This window comes from Paralichthys olivaceus, chromosome 8 (genome assembly GCF_024713975.1).
Source record: "Paralichthys olivaceus isolate ysfri-2021 chromosome 8, ASM2471397v2, whole genome shotgun sequence".
NCBI classification, from domain to species: Eukaryota; Metazoa; Chordata; class Actinopteri; order Pleuronectiformes; family Paralichthyidae; genus Paralichthys; species Paralichthys olivaceus.
Genome location: NC_091100.1, coordinates 4,688,487 through 4,712,387, shown reverse-complemented (window position 1 = coordinate 4,712,387; position 23,901 = coordinate 4,688,487). Strand labels below are relative to the sequence as shown.

General features: G+C 43.3%; 2 protein-coding genes across 3 annotated transcripts in view; one reads left to right on the top strand and one right to left on the bottom strand.

The window, feature by feature from the left end:
• The window catches only part of tll1 (tolloid-like 1), a 42,731-nt gene extending 39,171 nt beyond the window's left edge, over positions 1-3,560 (top strand). Inside the window, exons 23-24 of the mRNA XM_069530049.1 lie at positions 162-412; positions 1,602-3,560. Coding sequence (XP_069386150.1) covers positions 162-412; positions 1,602-1,736 — 386 coding nt within the window. The 3' untranslated portion in view covers positions 1,737-3,560. The remainder of the gene's footprint in view (positions 1-161; positions 413-1,601) is intronic.
• Positions 3,561-6,435: 2,875 nt separating this feature from the next.
• stox2a (storkhead box 2a) lies at positions 6,436-22,656 on the bottom strand. Of its 2 annotated transcripts, none has more exons than XM_069529978.1 (4): positions 22,134-22,656; positions 13,707-13,859; positions 8,616-11,160; positions 6,436-6,919 (listed from the first exon to the last, which is right to left on the bottom strand). In XM_069529978.1, exons 1-4 carry the CDS (start codon positions 22,513-22,515, stop codon positions 6,718-6,720), a joined length of 3,282 nt encoding a protein of 1,093 aa, XP_069386079.1. In that variant the 5' UTR covers positions 22,516-22,656; the 3' UTR covers positions 6,436-6,717. The 2 variants fall into 2 exon arrangements, with proteins under 2 accessions (XP_069386079.1, XP_069386080.1); XM_069529979.1 differs by lacking the exon at positions 22,134-22,656 and adding an exon at positions 15,267-15,576.
• Positions 22,657-23,901: the final 1,245 nt, after the last annotated feature.

Genomic DNA, 23,901 nt, shown 5'->3' with positions numbered 1-23,901 from the left:
ATCTATCTATCTATCTATCTATTAATCTATCTATCTATCTATCATCTATCTTATTTATCTATCTATCTATTAAACTATCTATCTATCTATCTATTTATCTATCCATCTATCATCTATCTAAATATCTAAATGTCTCTCCGTCTCTGTGTGTGTGTGTGCAGAGTGCGGAGGTCGTCTGAAAGCAGACGCTCGTCAGAAGAACCTTTACTCTCACTCCCAGTTCGGAGACAACAATTACCCAGGTCACACAGACTGTGAGTGGCTGCTGACGGCAGAGCAGGGCTACGGCATCGAGCTCAGCTTCATCACCTTCGAGGTAGAGGAGGAGGCCGACTGTGGGTATGACTACATCGAGCTGTACAACGGGTACGACGCAAACTCACATCGACTCGGACGCTTCTGTGGCTCAGGGGTAAGAATCCATCATTCTTTGTTTTATATATTTAAATACAATAATAATAATAACCTTATTATAAAGCTTTTCAAAACAAAGTTACAGGCAAAGTGCTTTGCCAGATGAAATGACAAATGCAATTAAAACAGTTAATATGTCATGTAATCGTTAATCAAAATGAGTAAAATAAAAGAAATACATCAATAAAGTGTATACAAATACAATAGTTTACACACAGGGTGAGTACTTAACTCCTTTTATGACCATTGTCAAATCTATGATGTTCAGTTTTAGATTCTTGGAAGTATTTCAATGTATTTCAGTTTCCAATCATTTACATTCTGTATGTCAATCTGTTTACAGACTTCTAAAACCTTTGGCTCATATTATCTAAGTCATTGTTGGGTTCTTGGTCTTTTCGTGGTATTTGTTGACAATAAAAAAAACACCAGCTGCATCTTTTTACCATAAATCTTGTAGTAAATCATTTTTCTCTACACTTTTAGATTTTGTATTTTTTTCTCCTTGTCATTGCAGGCAGCTGTTTGTGTGTCTCCAGTGAAATTTTATATGAAAATCTAAACTCTTTAAAGTTGCACGAACTTTTGTGAACGTTTATGAACTTTTTATCATTTGGGGCAGCTGTGGATCAGGGAGGGTAGAGCGGGTTGTCCTCTAACCAGATGGTCAGTGGTTCAATCCCCGGCTCCTGAGCCAAGACACTGAACCCCAAATTTTCCCTGATGGGTGATGTAGAAAGTTCTGCACATAGATGCAGTGTGTGGATGTCAGAACTGTTCCTGTTTACATATAAATACACATTCAGGAAAAGACTTTGTGTATAACTGAAACAGATTAAATGCATTTCCATCCTCATAAAGTTTCATTTTCAAACTTACGTTGTTTACATCCGTGTTTATCAGCAGTCTTCTTCTTCTTCTTCTTCCCTTTTTTTCTTCTTAGTTTTGAAGCATTTCCGCCGCCTGTAGATCAACTGACTGGCGTGAAATACTAGTGTCAATGTAAAGTGTGTGTAGTTACACAACTCAAGCAACTTTGATTAAAGTTATGACAAAGTGTTGATGATATCATGCATGACTGAACGGATAATATGGGCTGTTTGGAAGGAGGAGGAAATATATTCAAACATTCGAAATGTAGAAAATGGGTTAAAACTGTGATGTCTCTCTCTCTCTCCCGTCCTCAGCCCAGGGAGGGGATTTACTCACCCGGGGATGCGATGCTGATCCGTTTCCATAGTGACGACACCATCAGTAAGAAGGGCTTCCACATCCGCTACACGAGCACCAAGTTCCAGGAGAGCCTCCACACCAGGAAGTGATGTCACACGGAGCCCGTGACCTCCTCTGACCTCTGCGCAGCCCCGCCACTCTTACCCTGACCTTTGCCATGGCAACGAGAAAAGTACAGCCTGTCCCCCCTCTCTTCCGTGGACGTTTTTTTTTTTTTTTTTTTTGTGGAGACGTGGACGTTTTTTTTGTGGGACCTTCGCCATGGGCCGGGGAGGGGGAGGGGGAGAAAAACAATACTTCCATGAACGTGTGTCTCCTTCCGCGGGTCAACGTGAGGTCAACGCGACAGGGAACACAACACGATGATCAATATGAGTCTCTACAAATGTGGGGAAATGTGCTTTTCATGACTGCACATCAGGCGGACCTTGTTCAGAGGGTCGCAGACTGTCGGTCTGCTGAGATTCTCTTTGCACAACAGGAGACTACAAACACACACACATGCACACACACACACACACATGCACACACACGCACACACACTAGATCCATGTTCAGAAGTTTAAACTGTGGATGCTGAAGGAAACGAACCTGGAGGCTCCTCCGGCTCCTCGATCCTTGAGCTGTGTGACGTACTGTGATCAGACTCATCAGCCTCAGTAACCGAACGGAAAACAGGCGTTTTTATTTTTGCCTTGGGAACTGGTCTCGTCAAACCCAGCTGGAATCGGCTGCAGATGATTTTATGTCATGTTTTATTGTAAAGCCTATTGTGTTTACTGTGTGTGTGTGGATGTGTGTGTGTGTGTGTGTGTGAGTGTGTGTGTGTGTGTGTGTGCAGAGAAAAGAACAAACAAAAAGGCCGGGGTCCATCCTTTGCCATTTTTTTGCTTCAAGCCTAAAAAAATGACGACCGTCGTGCAAACGGAAAAGAAATAAAAGATAAAAACTTTCTAAATGATCTGTGATGTTAACGGTGAGCCTTGCTTTATGTCGTGTGTCCTGCTTTTTGATTTTTCATGGATGTTTTTCATGGATGTTTCCTCGTCGACCCCAATCATCATACGATTTTTTTTTTTTTTTTTAGTTTTTCAGTGGATATCGGAAGGGAATATTTTTCTCAGCTGTCTGACAGGATTCTGATCGAAGAAGAGATTCCCATGGTGCTAAAATAATAAAAACACACACTGAATGACTGAATGGAGGCTTTCCAATGGAGACGGCCACTGCACTGCACCAACAGCACTAGTCCTGTGGAACTACAACTTTGCCTTAGAACCAAACGTCTGCTAGCGGAGGCCGTGTGTTGTGTCAGCGGAGAGTTTTCTCCAGGTTGTTCTGCAGCGTGTTTCATTTGTTTGAAGATCTTGAATGGTTTTATTGTGGAAAAAAAAAAGAAATACATGGGAAGTGTAGTCCGAGTGTGAGATAGTGTGTTTTAACGGTGCATGTGTGTTCATGTCATTTTTGTAGCTAATCTCAGAGACACACACACAAACATGCTAACATGCAAACATGTCCATAAAATACACAAAAGTCTTTTTTTTTGTGCATTTCCCACCCGGTGTCCGAACGCACACTCCTCCCCTCTGTAAGCAAAGTGTTGTAAAGTTAAAGGAGTGTCAGATGCATCGTCTCTGTGTTGACTTCATTATGTGTAAGTGTGTGTTATAGGAGATCATAGAGAAACAATGTGTGTGTGAGCGTGTGTGTGTGAGTGAGCGTGTGTGTGTGTGTGTAAGCTGCATGTTAATAAGTTGACTCATTCACTGCTGTACGTGCCAAGCTCCAGGTGACCCCTGACCCCCCTGTAGTTTTCTGTTTCATCATTCCACCTCTGTGTCTGTAGCTCAGAGACGCTGAGCAGACGTCCTCTGCATCAGTCAATAAAATACACACAGGTTAAAATAAAACTGTGCCTGTGTCATATGTTATTTCTACGACTAAAGTTGTGTTGAGAGTTTTAAATGAGAAAACATGGGACACAAGTGTCAACCGTTAATCCATGATTCAAATCCTGACTTTAAAACTTTGTGGTAATTATTAAACATCGTTGTCAACCTGAGGATCAAACCTCGGAGGAGATCGACGGCTCTGACAAAACTTCACTTCTCAGTTTCTTTCTACTTCACTCAGCAGTAATTCTTTGAATCTTGTCTCTCATGTTTAAGTGAAATCAAATAATAAGTAATTACGGTTAAATAAATTATCGTTCTTAATATTTTGATTATCTATTATTTCAAATAATGTTTCTGTTTTCATAGTTTATAGTAAAAAAAAATGGAATTTCAAGATACATTTTAATAACGTTTTTTTTTAAATAAAATTAAACCACAACATTTAGAGTCAGTTCTGGATCTTTTGGTCCTGTCACATGATCTTCTTCAGCAGAGGGAGTTTGTCTATAGTTTTTGTGGATGTTCACATTTTCCTTTTTCTGTTTCTCCACGTTTTTTTTAAAAAGAAGTCTGATTTATTGTGAAATCCATCCTGCACCTCTGTAACATATCTGCCACAACTTTTAAAAAATATGTTTTAGTTTTCAGTTTTTTTTTGTTACTGACATGTTTCTATAATATTCCAGCTAACGGGTCTAAATTAAATCAAAATCAAATACAGTTCTCTGTAATTTAAACACATTTGGTTTTAAAGTGACTGTAGAATATTAAACAAACCACCGGGTTAATTAGAAGTAAAATCTCAATTAAAAAAAAACAGTCTAGAAAAATATTAAATTAAATTAGATGATGGATTTTTTTGTGCATGTTCTCTTTACTTGCTTCTCATTTTTATCGTCTTGATTTATTTTCTCTGACGTTGTCAGATTCAAAACTTTATGAGAACATAGAGGACGAACCACTTACCTTCATAGGATCAGTCTGAAGAGCTTCAGTTGTCACAAACACACAAACACACACATTTTTTATCTTTTGCACACAGGAGTAAAAAAATCTCATCTTTTGAGATTTCAGGGGCTCTGAAGATAAAACAAGTTCCCCCTGAAAAACTATAAACCTCAGTACTTGTTTATGAGTCATTTTACTTACAATTAACGGTCGTTGGTGTTGTGTGACTTTTTGAATTGTATGCTGATGTATTGTGGGGCCTGTAGTTTTGGTTTCACTCTGTAGTTACACAACAAAGTGTGTGAGCGTCTAAAGCTGCAGCAGCAGGTCAGTGTTTTAACTTTGTCTCCACACATAGGTCATCAAGAGAACTGCACTCAGTAAAGGGACACTTCACCCAAACTACTAAAAAAAATCTAATTTCACCATTTCAAACTAAATGAAACCTGATGAAGTATGAAAACAGTTGTTAATCTGCTTGAAATATGTTCAATAAAAACCTTTCATTGGAAACTTCGTATTGTTCCCGCTCTAATCCACAAGTGCATACGTTTGCTCTTTTGTTAGAGGCCTTCAGTTATTAATATTTACCAAATGATTGCAGCTACATTTTTAACTCAGTGTTTTAGTCATATTAGACAATAGATTAGAATAGTAGAAGAGAATAGTTTAAGTGTGAATCATAATTTCTTGGTGTATTTAACCAACAGTTCAAAAAGCAAATATATGTCATTTATGTGACGACATATAAAAGCAGCAAATCTTCACACTGAGAACCAAGATCCAGGACATTTCTGGCTTTTCAGTGTGAAAGATGAATCTTCTGTTGAATAACGCAATCGTTCTCAGACATATATGTTTTCAAACAATATCCTGGTCGCTCTGGATAATGCACAAACCCCAGTGTCAAGAGTTCATCATGAACTATTTCCACTAATATATCAAATGAAATCGAAATAACTTTAAATCAAACAGAGCTTTTAAACTGCTGTTGCAGCAACTGTAGAGTTCACTCATCCGCCTTCAATACCCATAGTGCACCATGGCTGAAACTAACAAAAAATAAGCCAATGGTGTTTCCATAAAACGTCTTATTTTTCGGATTCCGAGGGGCTGAATCTAAAATTAATTTTGCAATTTTCTTTGGGAAACATTAACTAATGAAAATAGAAACGGAAACCTTGATAACTGCAGAGCTGACTGCAGCTGTAACAACTGGATGCACTCATTCAGCCGACAGTTCCCATAATTCACCACGTCTACACTACAGAGAGGCAAAAAACTCGGAATTACCAATTTAAAACCAACATTTTTCTATTGATACGACGCTTGAGACTAAATGTGATGATAGTGAAAAGTTCCTTGGAAGCTGTAGATTTTCGATTTGACATAAGAATCTCAGTAAAACACCCGCATCACCATGACAACGGAGAAAAAACTCAACCTGCGGAGGAAGATCACTGGATTTGATGAAAAGCTCCAGAGTGCAGATGTGAGGTGCAGCTCATTCTGTCCAAACATCATTTTTGGTCACATAGCATCTTTAATACCACCATTATAATAATTAGGATATCAAAAGTATCGAGTATACATACATCATTTGCATTGCGGTACACAAATCTGAGCTGATTTATGTTTTTATATCTGTCATTCGTTGTTCTCAGGATCAACTTTTATTGTCTCGACATTTGTGCTGATACATTGAATCGTCCTGAAGAACTCGACGCTATTTCAGGAAGGAGAACATTTAATTGGACATGTATTGTTAAGTAATATAAAAAGTTTTTTTGATATTTCCAAATGTAACTTGAATCCTATAGTCTACTACTTTCCAATACCAATAATCAAGAATCTTGATATAAGCCAAACTAGAGTCCATGTCACCAAACTCAGAGTACTTCAGGTAGGTGTCCTCACCCACTGTGTTCTGGATATTCTGTCGTTTTTCTTCTCTTTTTTTGCAGTTAAAGTTCTTGAAGCTGTGGGAACAGTCTCTTGAAGCCATGCCTGTTTTTGTAACAGTCCCAGTAAATGGATTCTCAGGAGTCTGAAGATGTGTGTGTGTGTGAGCATGAGTGCGTGTTTTTTGTTTTTTTAAATGTGTATGCTCGTGTGTGTGTGTGTGTGTTTGTCGGTTGAGGACAACGAGGGTCAAAATGGTGAAAACCCCGCCCTCGCTTCCTCTCTCCTCCGCCACCTCCACGGTCTCAGTCTGCGCTGCCCGTCAGACGCTGGTGATGGAGGCCAGGCAGTTCGACGACTTCTGGAGTTTCTCAGGCTGCGTGGTGGGGGGCTCTGGGATGGCGCGAAAGCTGAATGGCAGTCCGATACCACTGGTGCCGATGTGGCCGGGGCTCAGTGCCGGATTCTGCCGTCTATTGCTTTCCACTATGCTGGATGTGTTGGATGCAAGGCTTTCGCGTGTCCTGCACGACAGAGATGAAATAAAGGTTTTTTAAAAAACACACCATGAATTATCAATCCCCTCTGAAGTTCTGAAATCAAGTGCAGAAAAGTGGAGCTTGGCAGGAAAGACGAAAACTCAAAAAATGCATTAAAATGATGTTAAAGCCTATTTTGACAAAGGAAAGAACTTTTACTTGGAATAGTAAAAACACTTTTAAAAGAAAGACTAGATAAAGTTTCAATACCAGGAAATTGTCACGTGGGGGCAGCATAAACAGCATATGAACACAAATGGGGACATATTTACACATCCAGCAGCTACAGAGCAACATTTTCATTCATTTGTCAGAACTCAAGTAACATCTGGACTTTCTGTTCTAGAGCGACCAACAGAAATGATACTGTTACCTCCACCAAGGAAGTAATGTTTTCACCCCCATCTGTCTGTTTGTTTGTTTGTTTGTTTGTTTGTTTGTTTGTTTGTTGGCAGGATTAAGCAAAAACTACAGAACGGATCCAGAATCTCTTCTTCTTTAACTCTGGGACATTAGGAAGCTGTTTTTTTCCAAACTTTTCCTTGATTTCTCAAACTTTTCCTGAATTCATGAATCTTAATTTAAAAAAATCCTGCATGTTTAGTGGACTGATATTTATGAATTTTTGCGATTTGAGTTTAAATGTGGCTTCATAAGGACTGTTGTGACTCCAGGTCTGCACTCTACTCCGGTTATTTCATTGTTTGGCTGCAGATTTACTGTTTTGCATCATGAGTCGTTGTTGTCGATGTTGATGCAAGATATTTTAAGGTTTTAATCTTTGTAATAAAAGTAGAATATGTGAATCGGATTGTGACGGTTGGCAAAATTACATTTACAGTCTTAGTTGTGTTCTTATAAAGTGGTGCAGTGGAGTGTGAGCGTAAATCTGCTTCATAGCATTTACTGAAAACAAAAAACTAAGAGAAAGTTGGAGACATGAGGTCAGAACTATTATTGGACTGTGGTTTAAGCATGAAACTCGTACCTCTATAGAAAAAAAAGAGTGGACAGGAAACATGGGAAGAGGTGGTGGTGGTGGTGACATGTAAAATAGACCCTGGGTGGAGTTGGACCATGGACATTTGGATTTTGTTATTGCAGGACATGTTTTCTAAGCACTAGGCTGCCTTAGATTCAGCTGCTAGTACAACTGAAACAAGCCTTTAATCAATACTGGTTAATAATAATAATAATAATAAAACTCAAAAAATCATTGTGGGCTGGCTCCTACACTTAAATACAAAAGAAAATGAAAAGATATATTCTATAAGATATATAAGATACAGGGTAAAAGAAACAACTACATAAATACAGTTAATTGAAGATCGATGAGGCAGATACGAAAGACAAGTGAAACAAAAACAGGTACAAACAGAAGTTTTATGATTTGTGATCATGGATTTAAAATGACCGATGAATTAATTTATGTAATCGTGACCTGAAATACACAAAGCTGCCTCTTTATCCTCCTTTGTGAAAGACTATCTATTGTGGCACTTTGGGAGCATCAGCAGCTGCAGTGGACACTTCGGCTCAATAGGTGGATATAATATTAAATTGATTATTTGGCCTTGATACATGTGTGTAAATATCTGGTCTGCAGCAACATGTATTACTTATTTATTTAAAACACACTACAGGTTGCAGGTTTATGTGGTACACATCTTTGTGTTCATACCTGGGGGAGTTGAATCCACTGTCCACCGTGACGCTGCTGCTGTCCATGCTGTCCAGACGGGCAGAGTGGGCCGACTTCTGACTGCTGCTGTTCTCCGTCTCCTTGGGGCTGAGTAAGGTCAGATTGGTCTCCAGTTTCCGCTGCAGGTCATGATCCTTCTCACGCTCCAGGAGCCACTGCATGGTTCCCTCCCCACCGCCGCCGCCGCCTCCTCCGTTACCACCCACTTCCCCGTGGTCCTTGTTGTCCTCCGTCGTCGCCAACTCTTTGTGCGAGTCCTCCTCTGCCTCTTCCTCATCGTCCGATACATTATAATAGTCAAAGGAGGCGGAGGGGACGGTTGGCTCTAAGCAGCCCTGTAAAACTGCAGGTGACGCGGAGGAAGTGGCTGAATTGGAAGGCTGCTGGGGCTCAGGATTGTCTAGGGCCTCTGTTGATTTGGCATGTGAGGCTTTCCGCAATGTGCCGGACTTGGTGTAGCTGCTGTCCACGTAGCCTGTGGACAAGGCATTGTGTGGAGGTTTGAACAAAGTGTCCTTGCTGAAGATCTCTTTCCTCTTGATTACCATGCTGCCTCCTCCCCCTCCGGGATCCACGTTGTGTTGGTGTGGCGTCAAACGGGCATTTTGCACGGGCTCCGGCGTCTGGCTCGGCGTCAGTCGCACCGAGCCGTTCTGTCCTTTCGCTGCCGACAAGTCCTCTTTGTACTCCATTGTGTGAGGAGAGGTGAGGTGAGGCGTTTGGCGGTCAGCCGGAGAGCCCTTGCGGAGTCCCCCTGATGAGGTTAATGTGTCATATTCTGATTTTGCCTGAGGCGAAGGGGCAGTTAGGATTGTTTCGTTTGACGTATTGCACTGGAAGTACTCATCTGTTGAGGGCTTAGGAGAAAGTCCCATTAGCTCATTGTACGTAGGCAAGCTGTCTCTGCTTTTGTTCCTTTCTATTGTACTCCGAATCCTTGACTCGTCCAAACTCCCCTTCCCCATATCAGGCACATTAAAGTCAGAGTGGAACTTAGCAGCAGAGAACATGATCCTTGAGTAGTGGGAGGACTTCTGTGTGGCTCGCAGGGTGCCATCATCAGTGTAGTAGTGACTACGCTCCTCCAGACTGGGTTCAAAGTCTTCTGGCGCACCCAGCGACAGGCCCTTGAGGGAGTTGTCCATTGACCGAGATCGCTCTTTAGCTTGATCAGACCTCTCGTGACGCGACTTCCTGTCCTGATTGTGACTGTGACTTCTCTGCACTCTGGACTGGCACGTCCCGCGTGACGGTTCGGGGAAGGGCATCTCCGTCCGTCTCTTGGCCAGCTCCCCAGACACGTCCCACTCAGGGGTAACAGGGCAGTACGATTCAGTAATGTTGGGGTTGCTGTGGACCAGATACGTCGCGCCACCACTCCGCCTGCGCTCCAACGTGTACATGGCCTCCCGAGGCGAGCGGACTAGCGAGTGGCTAAAGAAGCGGTAATCTCTTTCCATGAACACAAGGTCCCAGTTTGAACCCTCAGAAGGATCCCCCCTAGAGGTCCGGGGTTTGCTATGAGAGCGGGACTTACCGTGTAGAGCCCTCCGGTGGCCCCTCCCTCTCCTGCTGCGCGCACTGTGCTGGGCCGAAGACCCCACCTTGTTCTTCTGCGTACGCTGTTCCTCCAGCCTCTTCATCACGGCCGTGTGCCTTGCCACATTCTCCACTGTTAGGTCGGGATTGATTCGGCGGATAATCTCCATCTCCACCTCGCGGGGAATGGGCGTGGTTGGCACGTCCTCGTCACGAAGAGGCCACTCCTCGGGGGGGAACTGAGCTGAGAAGGTGGCCAGCTGCCGCATTTTGTCCTTCTTGAAACTCAGTCTAAAGAGTCTGAGTCCAAACCTCTTGGATTGCTTCTCGCCACTTCCGCTGCCGCCACCACTTCCTTCTTTCTTTTTGGTCAGAGTGTCAGTTTTATAAGGGAAAGAAGTGATGCTTTTGCTCTTGTCGGCTGGCTCTTGAGGTGGCGATTTCTGCTGGACAGGAGGGGAGGGGAGAGGGGGGTGGGGGTACGATGGCGGTTCTCCTCGGTGCTCCTTGGCCGTCGTGCTCGGTGGAGGTTCCCCGCCATTGTGGTCCTTGGGTGGCTTACTTTGATAGGAATCTCCCCTGTGCTCCTTTGGTGACTTACTCTGGAGCGCAGAGGCGTGAAGTCTGGAGGTGTCTTCACGGTAGGAGTTGTATGAGTCACCGTGGTTCTTCCGAGGAGGCCTCTCTCTCAGGCAGCCGGGTGTGGATGGCGTAACGTTGCCAGACGGAGGCGAAGTGCACTGCTGAGGTTGCTGCTGCTGCTGCTGCTGCTGCTGCTGTTGCGGTTGGCGCTCTTGCGGTTGGCGCTCCTGCAGCCGATCGTCCAGGTGATACCACTTGTTGTTGGTTCTGATGAGGGAGGGGGTGATAAAGTAGGTCTGGGGAGTGACGATGAAGTAGCCCTCTGGAGTTGGGTAGATCTTCCGCTCTCGCACCAGCATGTTCAGGGTATGTCGCAGAACCTCAGAGCTGGGTGTAGGCACGCCTGCAGGAAACACACATTCATGCAGAGTTTTATAAACTTATCTTAAGACATTCTCATTTATAATAGTTTTATATAAATGCAGTTGTGACCTATTTGTTGCAGCCTTGGAAGCATTTGGAGAATTAAAAGAAGGGATTCCTGAGCCTCAAAAAAACATTTTGAAAAGATTTTAAGAAAAAGTCATGAACAATCTTTATTGGTTCAAATATGAAAATGTATTTGTCACTCATCTTAATTCAATAATGAATGACTGTGGTTATATTTTATATTTTAAGTAAATAAGACCTGGTGGAGAATATTTAAATCACATTAGTTAGAGCAAGGGTGAGAGAGGGTGAAGTAAGGAAATCTTTCAGGTTATTATACGAATACATTTACTGTAATGTGAATATAAAGAGTAACAAGAAGCTTTTGTCAGATTATTAAAAGATCATCAGAGGATTTATAAAGATCAGAGTATAAATAACCTGACAAAATATCAGATCATTCACGGAAAATAAGGTAAAATTCTTCTGATGAGCAGCTCATCAGTTGTTTAACATCAAAAACAATTTCCCTGTATATTCACATTTCCTCTGAATAACAAAGAAAGAAAAAGTCTCAATTGTATGATGGTATCACAAACTGTTCAAACATATCTTTTATTCCCATAATTTAATTGAAGCCAAATGATGCCAACCCTGAATTAAATGTTCAAACCAAAGCTGCCAGATTTTATTTGATGCACCATTCCAGCATTGAAATATTCTAGATATCTCAAGCTACCTCCTTTCTGAAACATGTTTCAGGGCCTTCTTTCTCACTAATAACATAATTTAACATAAACTTCAGTTTGTTTAAACACAGCTCGGCTGTGCAACCATGGCACAGATAAAACACATCGGTGGGGAGCTTATTAATAGCTGTTTATCAAAATGTATGATCAAAGATGTATTTTGTGCATATTTTACACCATCAAAAGCTTTTTCTTTTCTCTGATTGGCCTCTACCTCCGCTCACACGCATCCATATGACCATGTGTTTTTGTGTATCTACTGTTTTACTGACATTACAACATGAGCTAGGATTTCATCCACGTTGGATTTAATAACCTAATCAGTCCAGCTTCAGACGTAGTTTATGTACAGTAAATTAACTCAACACAAATCATAGCCAGTCTGGTGAAGCCATGTGTTGCCTGACATTACATCACCCCTGTGTAAGGTTTTTTTTTTTTTTTTTACACAGGAATGATGCAACCTATAAGTTCACATTGTGACCATTTTGTTTAAATAGCAACAATTTGGAGACGATAAAAAAAAACTGATCATGAAAGCAAATGAAAAAAAGAGATTATTATATTTTTCTTGTTATTGTGAGAACTGTGATCAGAAAGGTCTGGTGAGGTCTTAAAAACCTCTCAGCTTCTCTATGAGAGATAATGTAATAATTACTTAAAGGTCCAGTGTGTAAGATTTAGGTGAAAGGGAACAATTGGCAGATATTGAATGTAGAATAATTCTCATGATGTTTTCACTAGTTCGTTTCATCTAAATTAAGAGTTGTAGTTTTCTTTACCTCAGAAAAGCTCCTTTATATTTAAATACTTTATATTTACATCGAGGGGCCCCTCTCTACGGAGGCCGCCATGTTTTTTACATTAGTCCAGTCTGGACAAAATAAACACCTTATGAGTTTTTATGACAATTAAATGCTACCACAGTTTCTTTTTCATGTTTGGAAGGAGAGGGTGAGGTGAGGGGTGTTCAGCTGCAACATGCAACTTCAACACTAGATATCACGAAATTCTACACACTGCACCTTTAAGTACAGTTTGGATAATTTAACCAATGAATGCTGCTCTGGTTGTTTTTGTTTAAAAAACTGTCAAAGATCATTCACATAGAGTCATAAATATTTCTATCAAAGACAAAGTCACAGAAATAACAACAGAATAAAATGTAATGTTAGTTAAAATTGTAGAGGACGATCGGACAGTGAGTCAAAGATGTTCACTGTGTTTTAGTACATTTTCATTTGTTTGACCAACATTGTTTTTAGGATTCAACATCCCATCATTCAGGGCTGCAACCGATTCATCGTTTGTCTTGCAAATGTCAAAGAATAGAGATTGTTTTATTCAACAGTCTAACACACGATGAGAGAAGAAAGCAGGAAGCAGCGCTGCTTATCAAAATAGTTGATGATCAATTCATTGATTATTTTTAATCGTCTCAGATCTTTTCCTGACTAAACATTCTACTGTTGTTTGTAAGATTTACGCACTGATATATCTCAAGTTCTGATTAATCTCTGCAACAGGAACTGATGAGATAGATCTTGACTTTGGTCTTTGGAGCTGGTCTCTACAGTAGATGTGTTTAAAACATAAAACATAATTGTGTTTAGTAAAGGTGTGATTATTAAAAAGCTGGTAAAAAAAAAAACAAGTTAAGATACACAACAGCAGCTTGTATGAACTTTATTGAAGCTGCTAATTTTCCAACCACACATTTCTGCATGTTCCTGTTTTGTCCCGTGTGAGGAAGAGGGTGAGAGGGTTGTACCTGGGAAGCTGGCAGTGAGGTGCTCCACCAGAGCCTCCTGGTTGACGGGCTTGTGGGCAGAGTTCATAGCAGAGATGGCCAGGCACAAGATCTCCCCCAGCGGGATGAACTGTGACTGGCTGATGGGTGACATACTGATCGGAGACACGTCACCTGCAGGAGGAGGAGGAGGAAGAGGAGGAGGGGGAGGATAACTGTTAGATCATGAATGAACAGCAGGTGCAGCGTGTGAAGCTATGATGTAATGGTCAAACAGCAGCAGTTTGCACGCCGCCTGGAACGGCTCCACCCCTCCTCCCCCTGCTTCCTTAGCCTCTCGTTCCTCCCGTTTCTCGTAGGTTAGCAAAACAAGGCAGCTGCTGCTGCAGCAGCCGAGTGAGATCACCTGAATCTTCGTCCCCACTCACGTGATCTGATCTGACAAACGGGAGAAAGGACGCTCACACGAGTCCAAGTGTTTGAAATGAAACAGAATATGAGCGACTTTGGCTCCATGTTCAGAGCTTACACGCAGAAATGCTCTGTAGCCTTTGTGGAATTAAGCTGGCTTTACTGTCAGCAGTAGTGAGAAGTGAGATCATCCTACAACCAGCCGGCCCAGCTTCAAGCCCCTCTGAGAGAAAACATCTGCCCCACTGAAAGGTTGTGAAGCAACGCACTGAATCCACCGCTGCAGCATCTGTGCCGTAGTCACCCTCTCCTTTGACCTAAATCTGGTGATCGGCAGAGAATCACACACAACACCAAGTACAAACTCTGACTACCTACCTTCCATTTTTGACTTGTATCTGTCAGTAATTCTAAATTCTCACAATCTAATCATGTTTTCTTAGATTGGAGCAGCTGACAGAATTCATTTGAAAGTTGCCTTGTCCATTAGTGCTGTCGGCCCTTTCACCTGTGCTGCGTGTGCAGGGCCCTGCCTCCTCACCGCTCTCAGCTGAATGGTCGGTTAAGCAACACGATGACGTTATCTCTGCTTAGTATCACAGCCGTTTAAGCTTTATGTGGCTTTACAAGGCTTTGCTTGGTTCCTGGTAAACATGAAAAAAAGCTAAATCTGCCAGCGCATCAGTAGAAAAGAAAATAATACTGCCCGTACTATGTTTTTTTTTTTTTTCTGGAGTGTACAAATCTCCATGGAGTGTAGGAATGGGGTTGCAGTGCTATAATGAAGCAAGAAAGACTGGGTATGTATAATAAAACCGTATTTCATTTACAGGCATTCGTGATGTGAGATGGCCCCAGAGCCCTTTTGCAATCTCAACAAACACAAATGTGAAAAATGAAATACTACTGGCCTTTCAGGGAATTCGGGAAAATATATTATAAATCATTTAAAAAAAAAAAAAAAAACATTTAAACACTGCAAATCTACATGCACGAACAAGTGGGTGATACGGGTCAATGGACAAATGTGTCCTGAGATCAGACAGACTTGAGACTGTCGTCCACTCTGAACTCTGCCCTTTGACCCCGCACATCACAGCGTGTCACCGCAACCTGAGCTGTGCTGCGTGGCGAGGGTGGAGCTTGGCCTGGTGGGCGTGTCTGACTCACCTGGCACACGATAGCTCGGCGGGGACGGAGAGAAGTGAGGAGGAGGAGGGGGAGGAAGATGCTGCTTCTGCACACGGATGTCTTTCTCGCTCCGGGAGAGGTTGTGCTCCAGCGGCCGCTCGGCGAGCTCCGAGCTGGGCCAGGCCCGCCGCACATTGCTGCTGCGGTTCTTCTTCATCGTGACCCCTTTATACCCTGGGGGGGCTTCTGGGGGTAAGGTGGAGAGGAAGGTGGGAGGTGGGGAGGGGGGGGAAAGGGAAGGGAAGGGGGGTGTGCAGGGGGAGGTCGACCCACCTCAGGCTCAGTGCCTCCCCCGCATCAGTAAGAACGTCCCGGTAGAGCGATCACACACCGGACATGGCAGGAACCAGTGTGCACCTTCACACACGCGTCTCATCCACATCCACGGGCGAGCTGCAAACGAGCGTGTTCACACTGCGGGCGGTGGTCCTCGGCTGCTGGGCTCTTCTCCCAGGCTGGTCTGCGGTGGAGGAGGTGGAGGAGGAGGTGGAGGTGCAGGTGATTGCGCGAGGCATCACCCTTTCATCGGCATCAGTCCCAGCCACCATTTGTAGCATCCCCATTTGCATGCGCAGGGAGGCACATTACGTAGCCGCTCTGATGTGGGAGGAGGGAGCAGGAGAGTGGTGGTGTTGGTGGAGGAGGAGGAGGAGGTGGGGGGGCAGCAGGGGTAGAGATGAGGGAAATGGGGCATTGGGAGTGAAGGAGGACGGCGAGGGGAGATTTCAGTTTAGGGATCCACTTGTTCCTTTTTGAGTGGAAAGCAGCAGGGGGTGGGGGAGGAAGGGAGGGAGGAATGGAGGAAGGGAGGGGGATGGATGGATGGTCAAAGATGTAAAAAAGCTTCAGAGGCCCAGTCCTCGACAATAGCTCAATTCACCACGGGAGAGCTCGGCCCGATCCCCGGGAAAAAAAACAAAAAACAAAAGATCCCGCTTGGAAAAACCCCAGAAATCACAGCTCCATCCGCCCTCATGTGCAGAGGAACCTCCGTAGTACGCCGAGCACCGGAGACGCCACGTTCACCTCCATCTTTATCCGATTTCAAGCGCAAGACCCCATCGTCCTTTTCGACAACAGCACGCCAGGAGAGGGGTGGGGAGGAGGAGGAGGAGAGGGAGGAGGAGGAGGAGGAGGAGAAAAAAATGGAGAGAGCGTAGAAAATAAATAAATAAATAAATTCAAGAATAGATATCCACCGTTTCCCGCGATCCGACGGACGCAGCTCCCGCGCCGATCGCCGTAGCATCCATTCATTAACACGGAGGGAGGGAGGGGGGCTGAGGGGGCTTGGCGGTGGGGATGCAAACTCCTCTTTTCAACGCTAATGCTGCAGCTGCTCCCAGCACCTCCAGGAAGGGTGTGTGTGTGTGTGTGTGTGAGTGTGTGTAAGAGAGAGAGGGAGAGGGGAGTAGGGGGGTGGGGGGGGGAGAGAGAGACTGTGTATGCGCGCATCCGCCTGCTGCGCGCGATCCTGCGTGAGCATGCATGCGTCTGTGTCTGGGTGATTGAGGCTGGGGGAGGGGGGGTGTGTGTTGGGGGGGTGAGAGTGAGAGAGATCGAGGACATGCATAAGGCAGAGAGGAGAGCAGATATCAGCTCACACACACACACACACACACACTCACATTTGGATAAATAAAAAATCCAGCCCTGAATGGATTGTTCATGGTCATGGTCTGAATCTGTGGCCAAATCTCCATCCTCACCCTCCTCACCCACCCTCACCCTCTGTGCACTACACTGCTCCAGAAAGGACGAGGGGGCCCCTCAAACCAGCAGCCTTCCTCCTTTGTGTCTCACCTGACCCAATCTAAAGCCACATCCGCTACGAAACTGTGCTTTTCTTCATCGTCAGTGCCTTTCCACCGGTTGATTCCCTCTAACTTCACTGTGTGGACGGCGGCTGAACTCCCAATAGGAGAAGAGAGAGAAAAGACCCCCAAAAAGAAATCCCCTCTATCGTGGCAGCCGCCGCAGACTCCTGCTGACTCACATGTGTGGAGTGTGAATGGACGGTCGCGGGGACTGAATAAGGGGGCAATGTGAGAGGGCAGGACGGGGGCACGGGCGGAGGAGGGGGGTGAGGGGGACGGTGTCACAACCAATCTGCTCCAGTTCACTGATACCAAAGAGAAAGAGAGGGGGAGGAGGGGTGAGGAGGAGGGAGGGAGAGCGACACCGCGCCGGCCATTTTATTTCTCAGTAGTGCTGCAACATCCTTTGTTGCCATGACGACGCAAGCCGATGATCTCATAGCCATTACCTCCGAGTGCCCGTTCCCTTAAAGAGCCCGCTGCCGGAGATGGGAGAGCAGACAGACGCCACACAGACGAGGACGGACCGTCTGCTGCACGGACGGAGAACACACTCCGGCACCAACTGGAAATCCGACTCCTCTCGACGCGCTCTGTTGAAATACGAGTACGCCAACGGAGGGGAGAACCAGCATCACATCGTGATAGCGGAGAGGCTTTCAAAATTATACGTACATGTAGGCCATCGATGTACGGGGACCACGATTCAAAATGTGCTGCTTTAAAAGTCCTGGTTACGTTGAATGTGAGGCGTTGAGAGCGGAGATACACGATTAGTTTGTTCATTGAGTAAACAATCCGCAGAAAATGAATCAGACAGCATTTTAATAATTGATTGAGCGTTTCAGTCATTTTCCATTCACTGGCTTCACCTTTTCAAACGAACAAATCTGCAGCTTTTCCTTGAAACATATGGCCGTGAATGAAATGTTGGAGTTTTAAACTGTTTATCATGTTTGAAAACTTCTCTTCGGGACCTATCGCTTAAATCCTTCATTCATTTTTACCATTTATTGATCATTTGAGAAACTATTTGGCAATTAACCTGATGCTAAATACAATTTGTACACTGCAGCCCTCGAGGAGATTAATATGATTTATTATTGATGTGCTCGGTTTACCAAGCGTCACGGTCTTAAGAGTCCATGACCTAGTTAGGAATGAGTATGTAGCTGCGGCTCTGTACTTGGCTGCAGCTGTGATTTGAGCTAAATGCTAACATGAGCATGCTAACACGCTCACACGTGCTGATGTGTTAGCAGGTTCAAGCATGCTAACATTTCCTAAAATAGCAATTAACACAAAACGTAGCTGGAAGAGTCAGAGGACGACTATTGGCAGGATTCATCCTCAGGGGAACACTTGGAGCTCGAGCCTCGGAAATGACGTCATACCCCATGGTCATACCTGAATAATCCTGAGTTGACAGCGTTCCATAACGATGTTTACGTTACCCAGCTAGCCATTGTTAGAACAGGTCATAATAATGCATTACGCGGCGTTTCATGCATATTAACACACGTCTACAGACAGTAATTGGTCAGTACTATTTGTACAACACACAGGCTACTGGGAATGTCAGTAGTTTTAGAAGTATTTTGATCCTAAACTTGACACTGGAAGAGTCAGAGGACGATTATATTTAGGTAAGATTCATCCTCAAGGGAATATGAATCCACAAAATGTAATGGGAGTTCATCTAATCATGGCTGACCAGTCAAGCATTCTGCCAGCTTACAATCTTACCAACGTGTTGAATCTTAATTAGCACAGTAACTGTCTTGATTTAGTGTGTTAGCATGCTAACGTCTGCTAATTGGCATCCAGAGTTGACATTGATGATACATGAACAGCATTGTGATGTCGTCATGTTGTGCTCAACATGGAGGTGCAGTAAATCAGCTCAAGAGTCAAATCTAATGCTGATGAACAGAACATTATGACTCATGCATTAATGTTGAGTCCATGAGACTTTATGATGTTATTTCAATTACAATAATGTAAGAATGCATGATGAATCCTTCATTTAACATATATATGTGTTTTTTTAAGATGGATTATATGTTATACTGTTTGTTTAAGCTTCTGAGATGGACGAGTCACACGCACATTTTTGGAAACAGGAAAAAAATTGATTTCTTAAGTGTGATTTTCTTTATATATATATACATTCTGTATTTTGTTATTTATTTAATTTTATTCTATTTTGATAGTGATGTGGACCCAAAACTGGAATAAAGCTGAATATTTGAACGTAACAACATCAGGGTAATGATATCCTGCTGTGTATTCACTTAGCAGCATGAGCAGTCCAGCACTGACAGATGTGTGACCTGTAACAACCTCAACCGACTTCCACTTTCTGCTGGTGGTCTGCCCTCCAGTGGAACATTTCTGAAAACACACTCCTTCGGGCCAGAAGGCCAGACGCTGAACGGAAAGACAAAAGCCCAACAGCCGACTGTAACACATCCTGATCTGACATTAAGATTTACGGCAACAAATCTCTCCGCTGTGTCTAACATTTCCCCCAATTCTCTGCCGGGGCCCTCCCTTTCCGTCCAGTGGAGCAGTCAGCTATGGCAGGGAATGCAATGCAGTCGTGTTTTCCTGCACAAATGTCCCACTTTTCCTTCCTCAGGAGCACACACTCCTCCCAGTCCTTTGTTTATAGGCCGCTAACGGATACAAAGTCCCTCAGTTAATCAGATTGAATTGTCAGTATTAAAAACACGCAGTTTGTTTCCACACACTGTTGAAAATCCACAACTTGTGTGTAAATGTATTAATCCCGCTACTTTTTTTGGGGGGGGGATCTCGGCCCTGGTCGAACATTCTCTGGCAGTTCGGTGGATAATCTGGACGAGGTGAAACTGTAGCTGTAGTTATGTGTGTGAAACACTGACATCAAAATACTTGAAAACTATTACTTAAAATTTCGACACCACAGCTGAGAAAGTGAGTCATGAAACTTGCACTACGAAGTCCACGCTGCTGATTTTCACGTATGTTCTTCTATCAATTCTCAAGGACATTTTTTAAAACTGAAAATATAAAACTTCTTGATGATGAATAAAACCCACAGTGGTCTGATCTCAAAAGAGCTTACTATTAAACTGAAGATTTATATTATACTGCCCAACAGGTAAGCATGAAAACCACCACCTGGCTGGTACACACAACACAACACAACACAACAAAATGACTTTTCAATATTGGTTCTGATCCGAGCAGACTTCTGAGCTAATATCATGATTTCACACAACAGCATATAAGCTCTGTTGGTTTAGGCATTCTAGAGTCTGGTGAGTTATTAGCTATAAGACAAACATTCCAGAGCTTATCGGTGTTTGCCTCTGTAGTGTCTGTGAAGCCACACCACCTCCTCTGATGGATCCACGCAGAGAAAATCTGCCTCACACCATCACAATCTCTCTTAATATAAGAGACCATGAAGTAGAGCAGCTTCTCTATAACTCTAGCAGCTCAGAAGAGGAAATATGATAAAGCACACAGAGCCATTTTCTCAAAACACTCAAAGAGTATGCACCGTGTTTTGCCTCTGGAGAAGGAGACACAAATCCAAACTGTTGAACCCAAAATTCCTGCTTGAAGATAATCAGTTTAAATTATTTATAGCTGTGTAACAGTACTTCAAAAGACACACGGCAGCATTTCTTGTTCAACACAACACTGGCACACAATCTCATTATAAAGTTCTTATGGTATTTATCTGGAGCAATTCAAGTCCAATAGTCACGTTGGTTTTTGCTCGGTTCTGGTCCGCGCCAACTCTTATGAGAATGAACTTCAGCTGCTGAACTCTCTGCTGGGTTTACCAGCCGACACTGAAGAAAAAATTCAGCCTGTTGCTTCCAGAAACAACACTGAACCAAGAGAAAAGCTAAACGATTAGCTGGAAGACGCTGAAATGCAGAATTCAGGGGAGCTGCAGAATCCGGTTATGATTCTAGTATCTACAATAAGACTCCTTCATCATCATCATCATCATCATCATCCCTCGTTTATTAATAGATGATGTCATCAGAAACCTCTTGTGAAACAGATAAATAAGACGATCTATGACATCTGCACGCCTCTTTCACAAACACAGAGAAAGTTGTGATGGCAGCTTGATGAGTGCAACGGTTAAACCTGCTGACAGACTCAGGTCGTCCAAACCTGTACGAGCACATACGATGAATTACGGCCTTGTCATGAGAGGATGAGTATGAGTGTGGGAATGTTGAACTTGCAGTGGAACTCGGATCGAGCTCTTGAACTTCGATCTGAACAAGTTCATGACACAAAGTTAAAGTTTAATTAAAAGGTGGGATGCTGCCTGAACTCCCATCATCATCATTAACCAACAATTAAAGAGGTGTGGTGGCTGGAAAAAAAAAAGGTGTGGTGGCCAGCAGAACTCTCAAGAGACACAAACTAAATACGTCCAAAACAAAGAAGTTGAGATGATCAAACACAACAGTCTCACAAACTATGACAGGAAAAGTCAGCGATGAGGCCGATGCTAGGAAACAAGTCAGAGCACCTTGAATTTGACCACTAGTCTCATATACATCAAACCTCCAGCTGGAGACCTTCTATACAGAGACTGCTCTGGCTTGACAGTGACCAGAGTTAAAACGTTGCCTCCATTATTTCGTCTATCACCTGCAGATACCACAGTCATGTGACCTGATCATATCTTTTAACATCCTGCACAAATAGAAGCAAAGATCTACTCATTTAAACTGAGTTTATACTTCTTCAACTCTCAATGTTAATATAATTACTCACTGATGATTAAGATGGAACAGTTCACCCAACCCCTCCATCAGCATAGTGGTGAGTGGATAATGAATGAATTTAAAGTCATCCTGAATCTCCAAACTGAACAGAACAGAAGAATTAAAAGCTTCACGGTCTCAAAACTAACTTCTTGAACTTTTCGTCAGTGCCTAAATAAGCAGCTTTACACTTTTCCCCAGTCGGTCGTAGCGGTGCTGTTATTATTCCCACACGTACCCACCTATGCACTTGATGTCGAAGCCCTGTGGGGGCCTCAGCGTCCTCCTGGTCCAGCCGTTCCTGAGCACCTGCAGGTGAACCTCTCGGCCCTGCACCAGCAGCACATGTTCGTCCATCCAGCCGAGGAACAGGATCTCAGAGAGGGCGCGCGTCAGAGCCTTGTTCCAGAAATGCTGCATGTTCACGGCCTTGAAGTTGGCGAAGACCTCGTAGCCGGTGCGATGCTGTAAATCAACCGAGAGCACAGCCTGTGGTGGTGATGAGGAGGAGGAGGAGGAGGATGGCGAGTCTTCTTCATCTTTATTCTCCTCTTCATCATCCCTGCAGACCTGAGACAGCACCAGAGCCAGAGAGTGTGGAGCGATCTGCAGGAACTTCTCCATGAACGCGTCAAAGTTTACAGCCACATGGATCCTGCTCCTTCAGGAGGGCGCAGACAGATTTTATTTCAACACTGCACCTGATCTGAGGCCACTTCACACCGAGACCCAGGTGGAGGCAAAGTGATCCAGACTCTGCAGCTCGACGTTTCCAGGGTCAGCCTCAGGTGCGATGCGTAAAGACTGAGGAGTGAGAGGAGTGAGAAACATGACACGAGAGAGAGAGAGAGGGAGGGAGGGAGGGAGAGAGAGAGAACCAGGATCCAGACCTGCTGCTGCAAAACACTCTACAATGGTGCGTTCACGTGTTACTGGTAAACTCCCGCTTTCCACCAAAGTCAGCCTTTTTTTTTGTCTGAATCAAAATGCAACAATAAGTTCAACAAAGGTTTGTGTCAACATTAATATGTAGGAAAAAAACTTGGTGATAAATGTAGAAACACTTGCACGAGGCAACATCAACTTCAGCTGTAACTTCATAATAGAAAAAAAATAGAAATAATCAAGTGACAAAGTGTTTATATGAAGTAAGATCTGTCAGCTCATTAGCGCCTCCAGCTGGAAGAACTCTCAAAAGCCATTCACACATTAACCACACACTAAACTTGATTATATAATATTATATTGAGCATTGTATAATATTGAGCCGCAACTATTACTCAGTTGTCGAGTGACAGAAAATCTACTATTTTGATCATCAATTACTCGTTTATCAAATTATTAACAAAGTCACACTGAAACACTGTTTTAGCCAAAACAATGACATCATTTTGTAGTTTGAGGTTATTTAATTTAAAAAGTCTCAGTTTTTCTGGTTCTCACATTATTGTGCATCGAATAAGTTCAGGACAAAAATCAATGCAAAGATTCTGGAATATTATGACGAGCATTTTCCCTGTTTCCTAATATTTCAGTCTAACTGATAGATAAACGCATAAACTGCAAAATAATTATACAAATAAAAATGATGGTGGTGATTAATATTGAAAAAACTGTTCAAACTGGTTAAATGATGTGCAGGAAGCAAAAGCACTTTTAAAAATTCACGACAAAGGAGCAAAGTATTGGACATGAGGTTCAAAGTTCCTTATTCAAACCAGGTCAGCGTTCGCTCCACACACTCTCCTGTAAATATCAATTGCCGCTGTGCAGTCTATAGATAAATGCATCAATGAAAGTAACATTATATCTCCTCATACAAAACCCTCACACAATACAGTTCACACAATCGTGTCAGCTGCACATGATATACTTGTGATTGTGTGCGATTGAGATTGTATCTAGATTAAATTCTCAGCATGAATATGAAAGCATGTCACGCTCATATTTGTTTCTGTGTGGAAATGTTAAAGTATCTCTGGTTGTACGTGTGTTGACCACAGAGGTGTC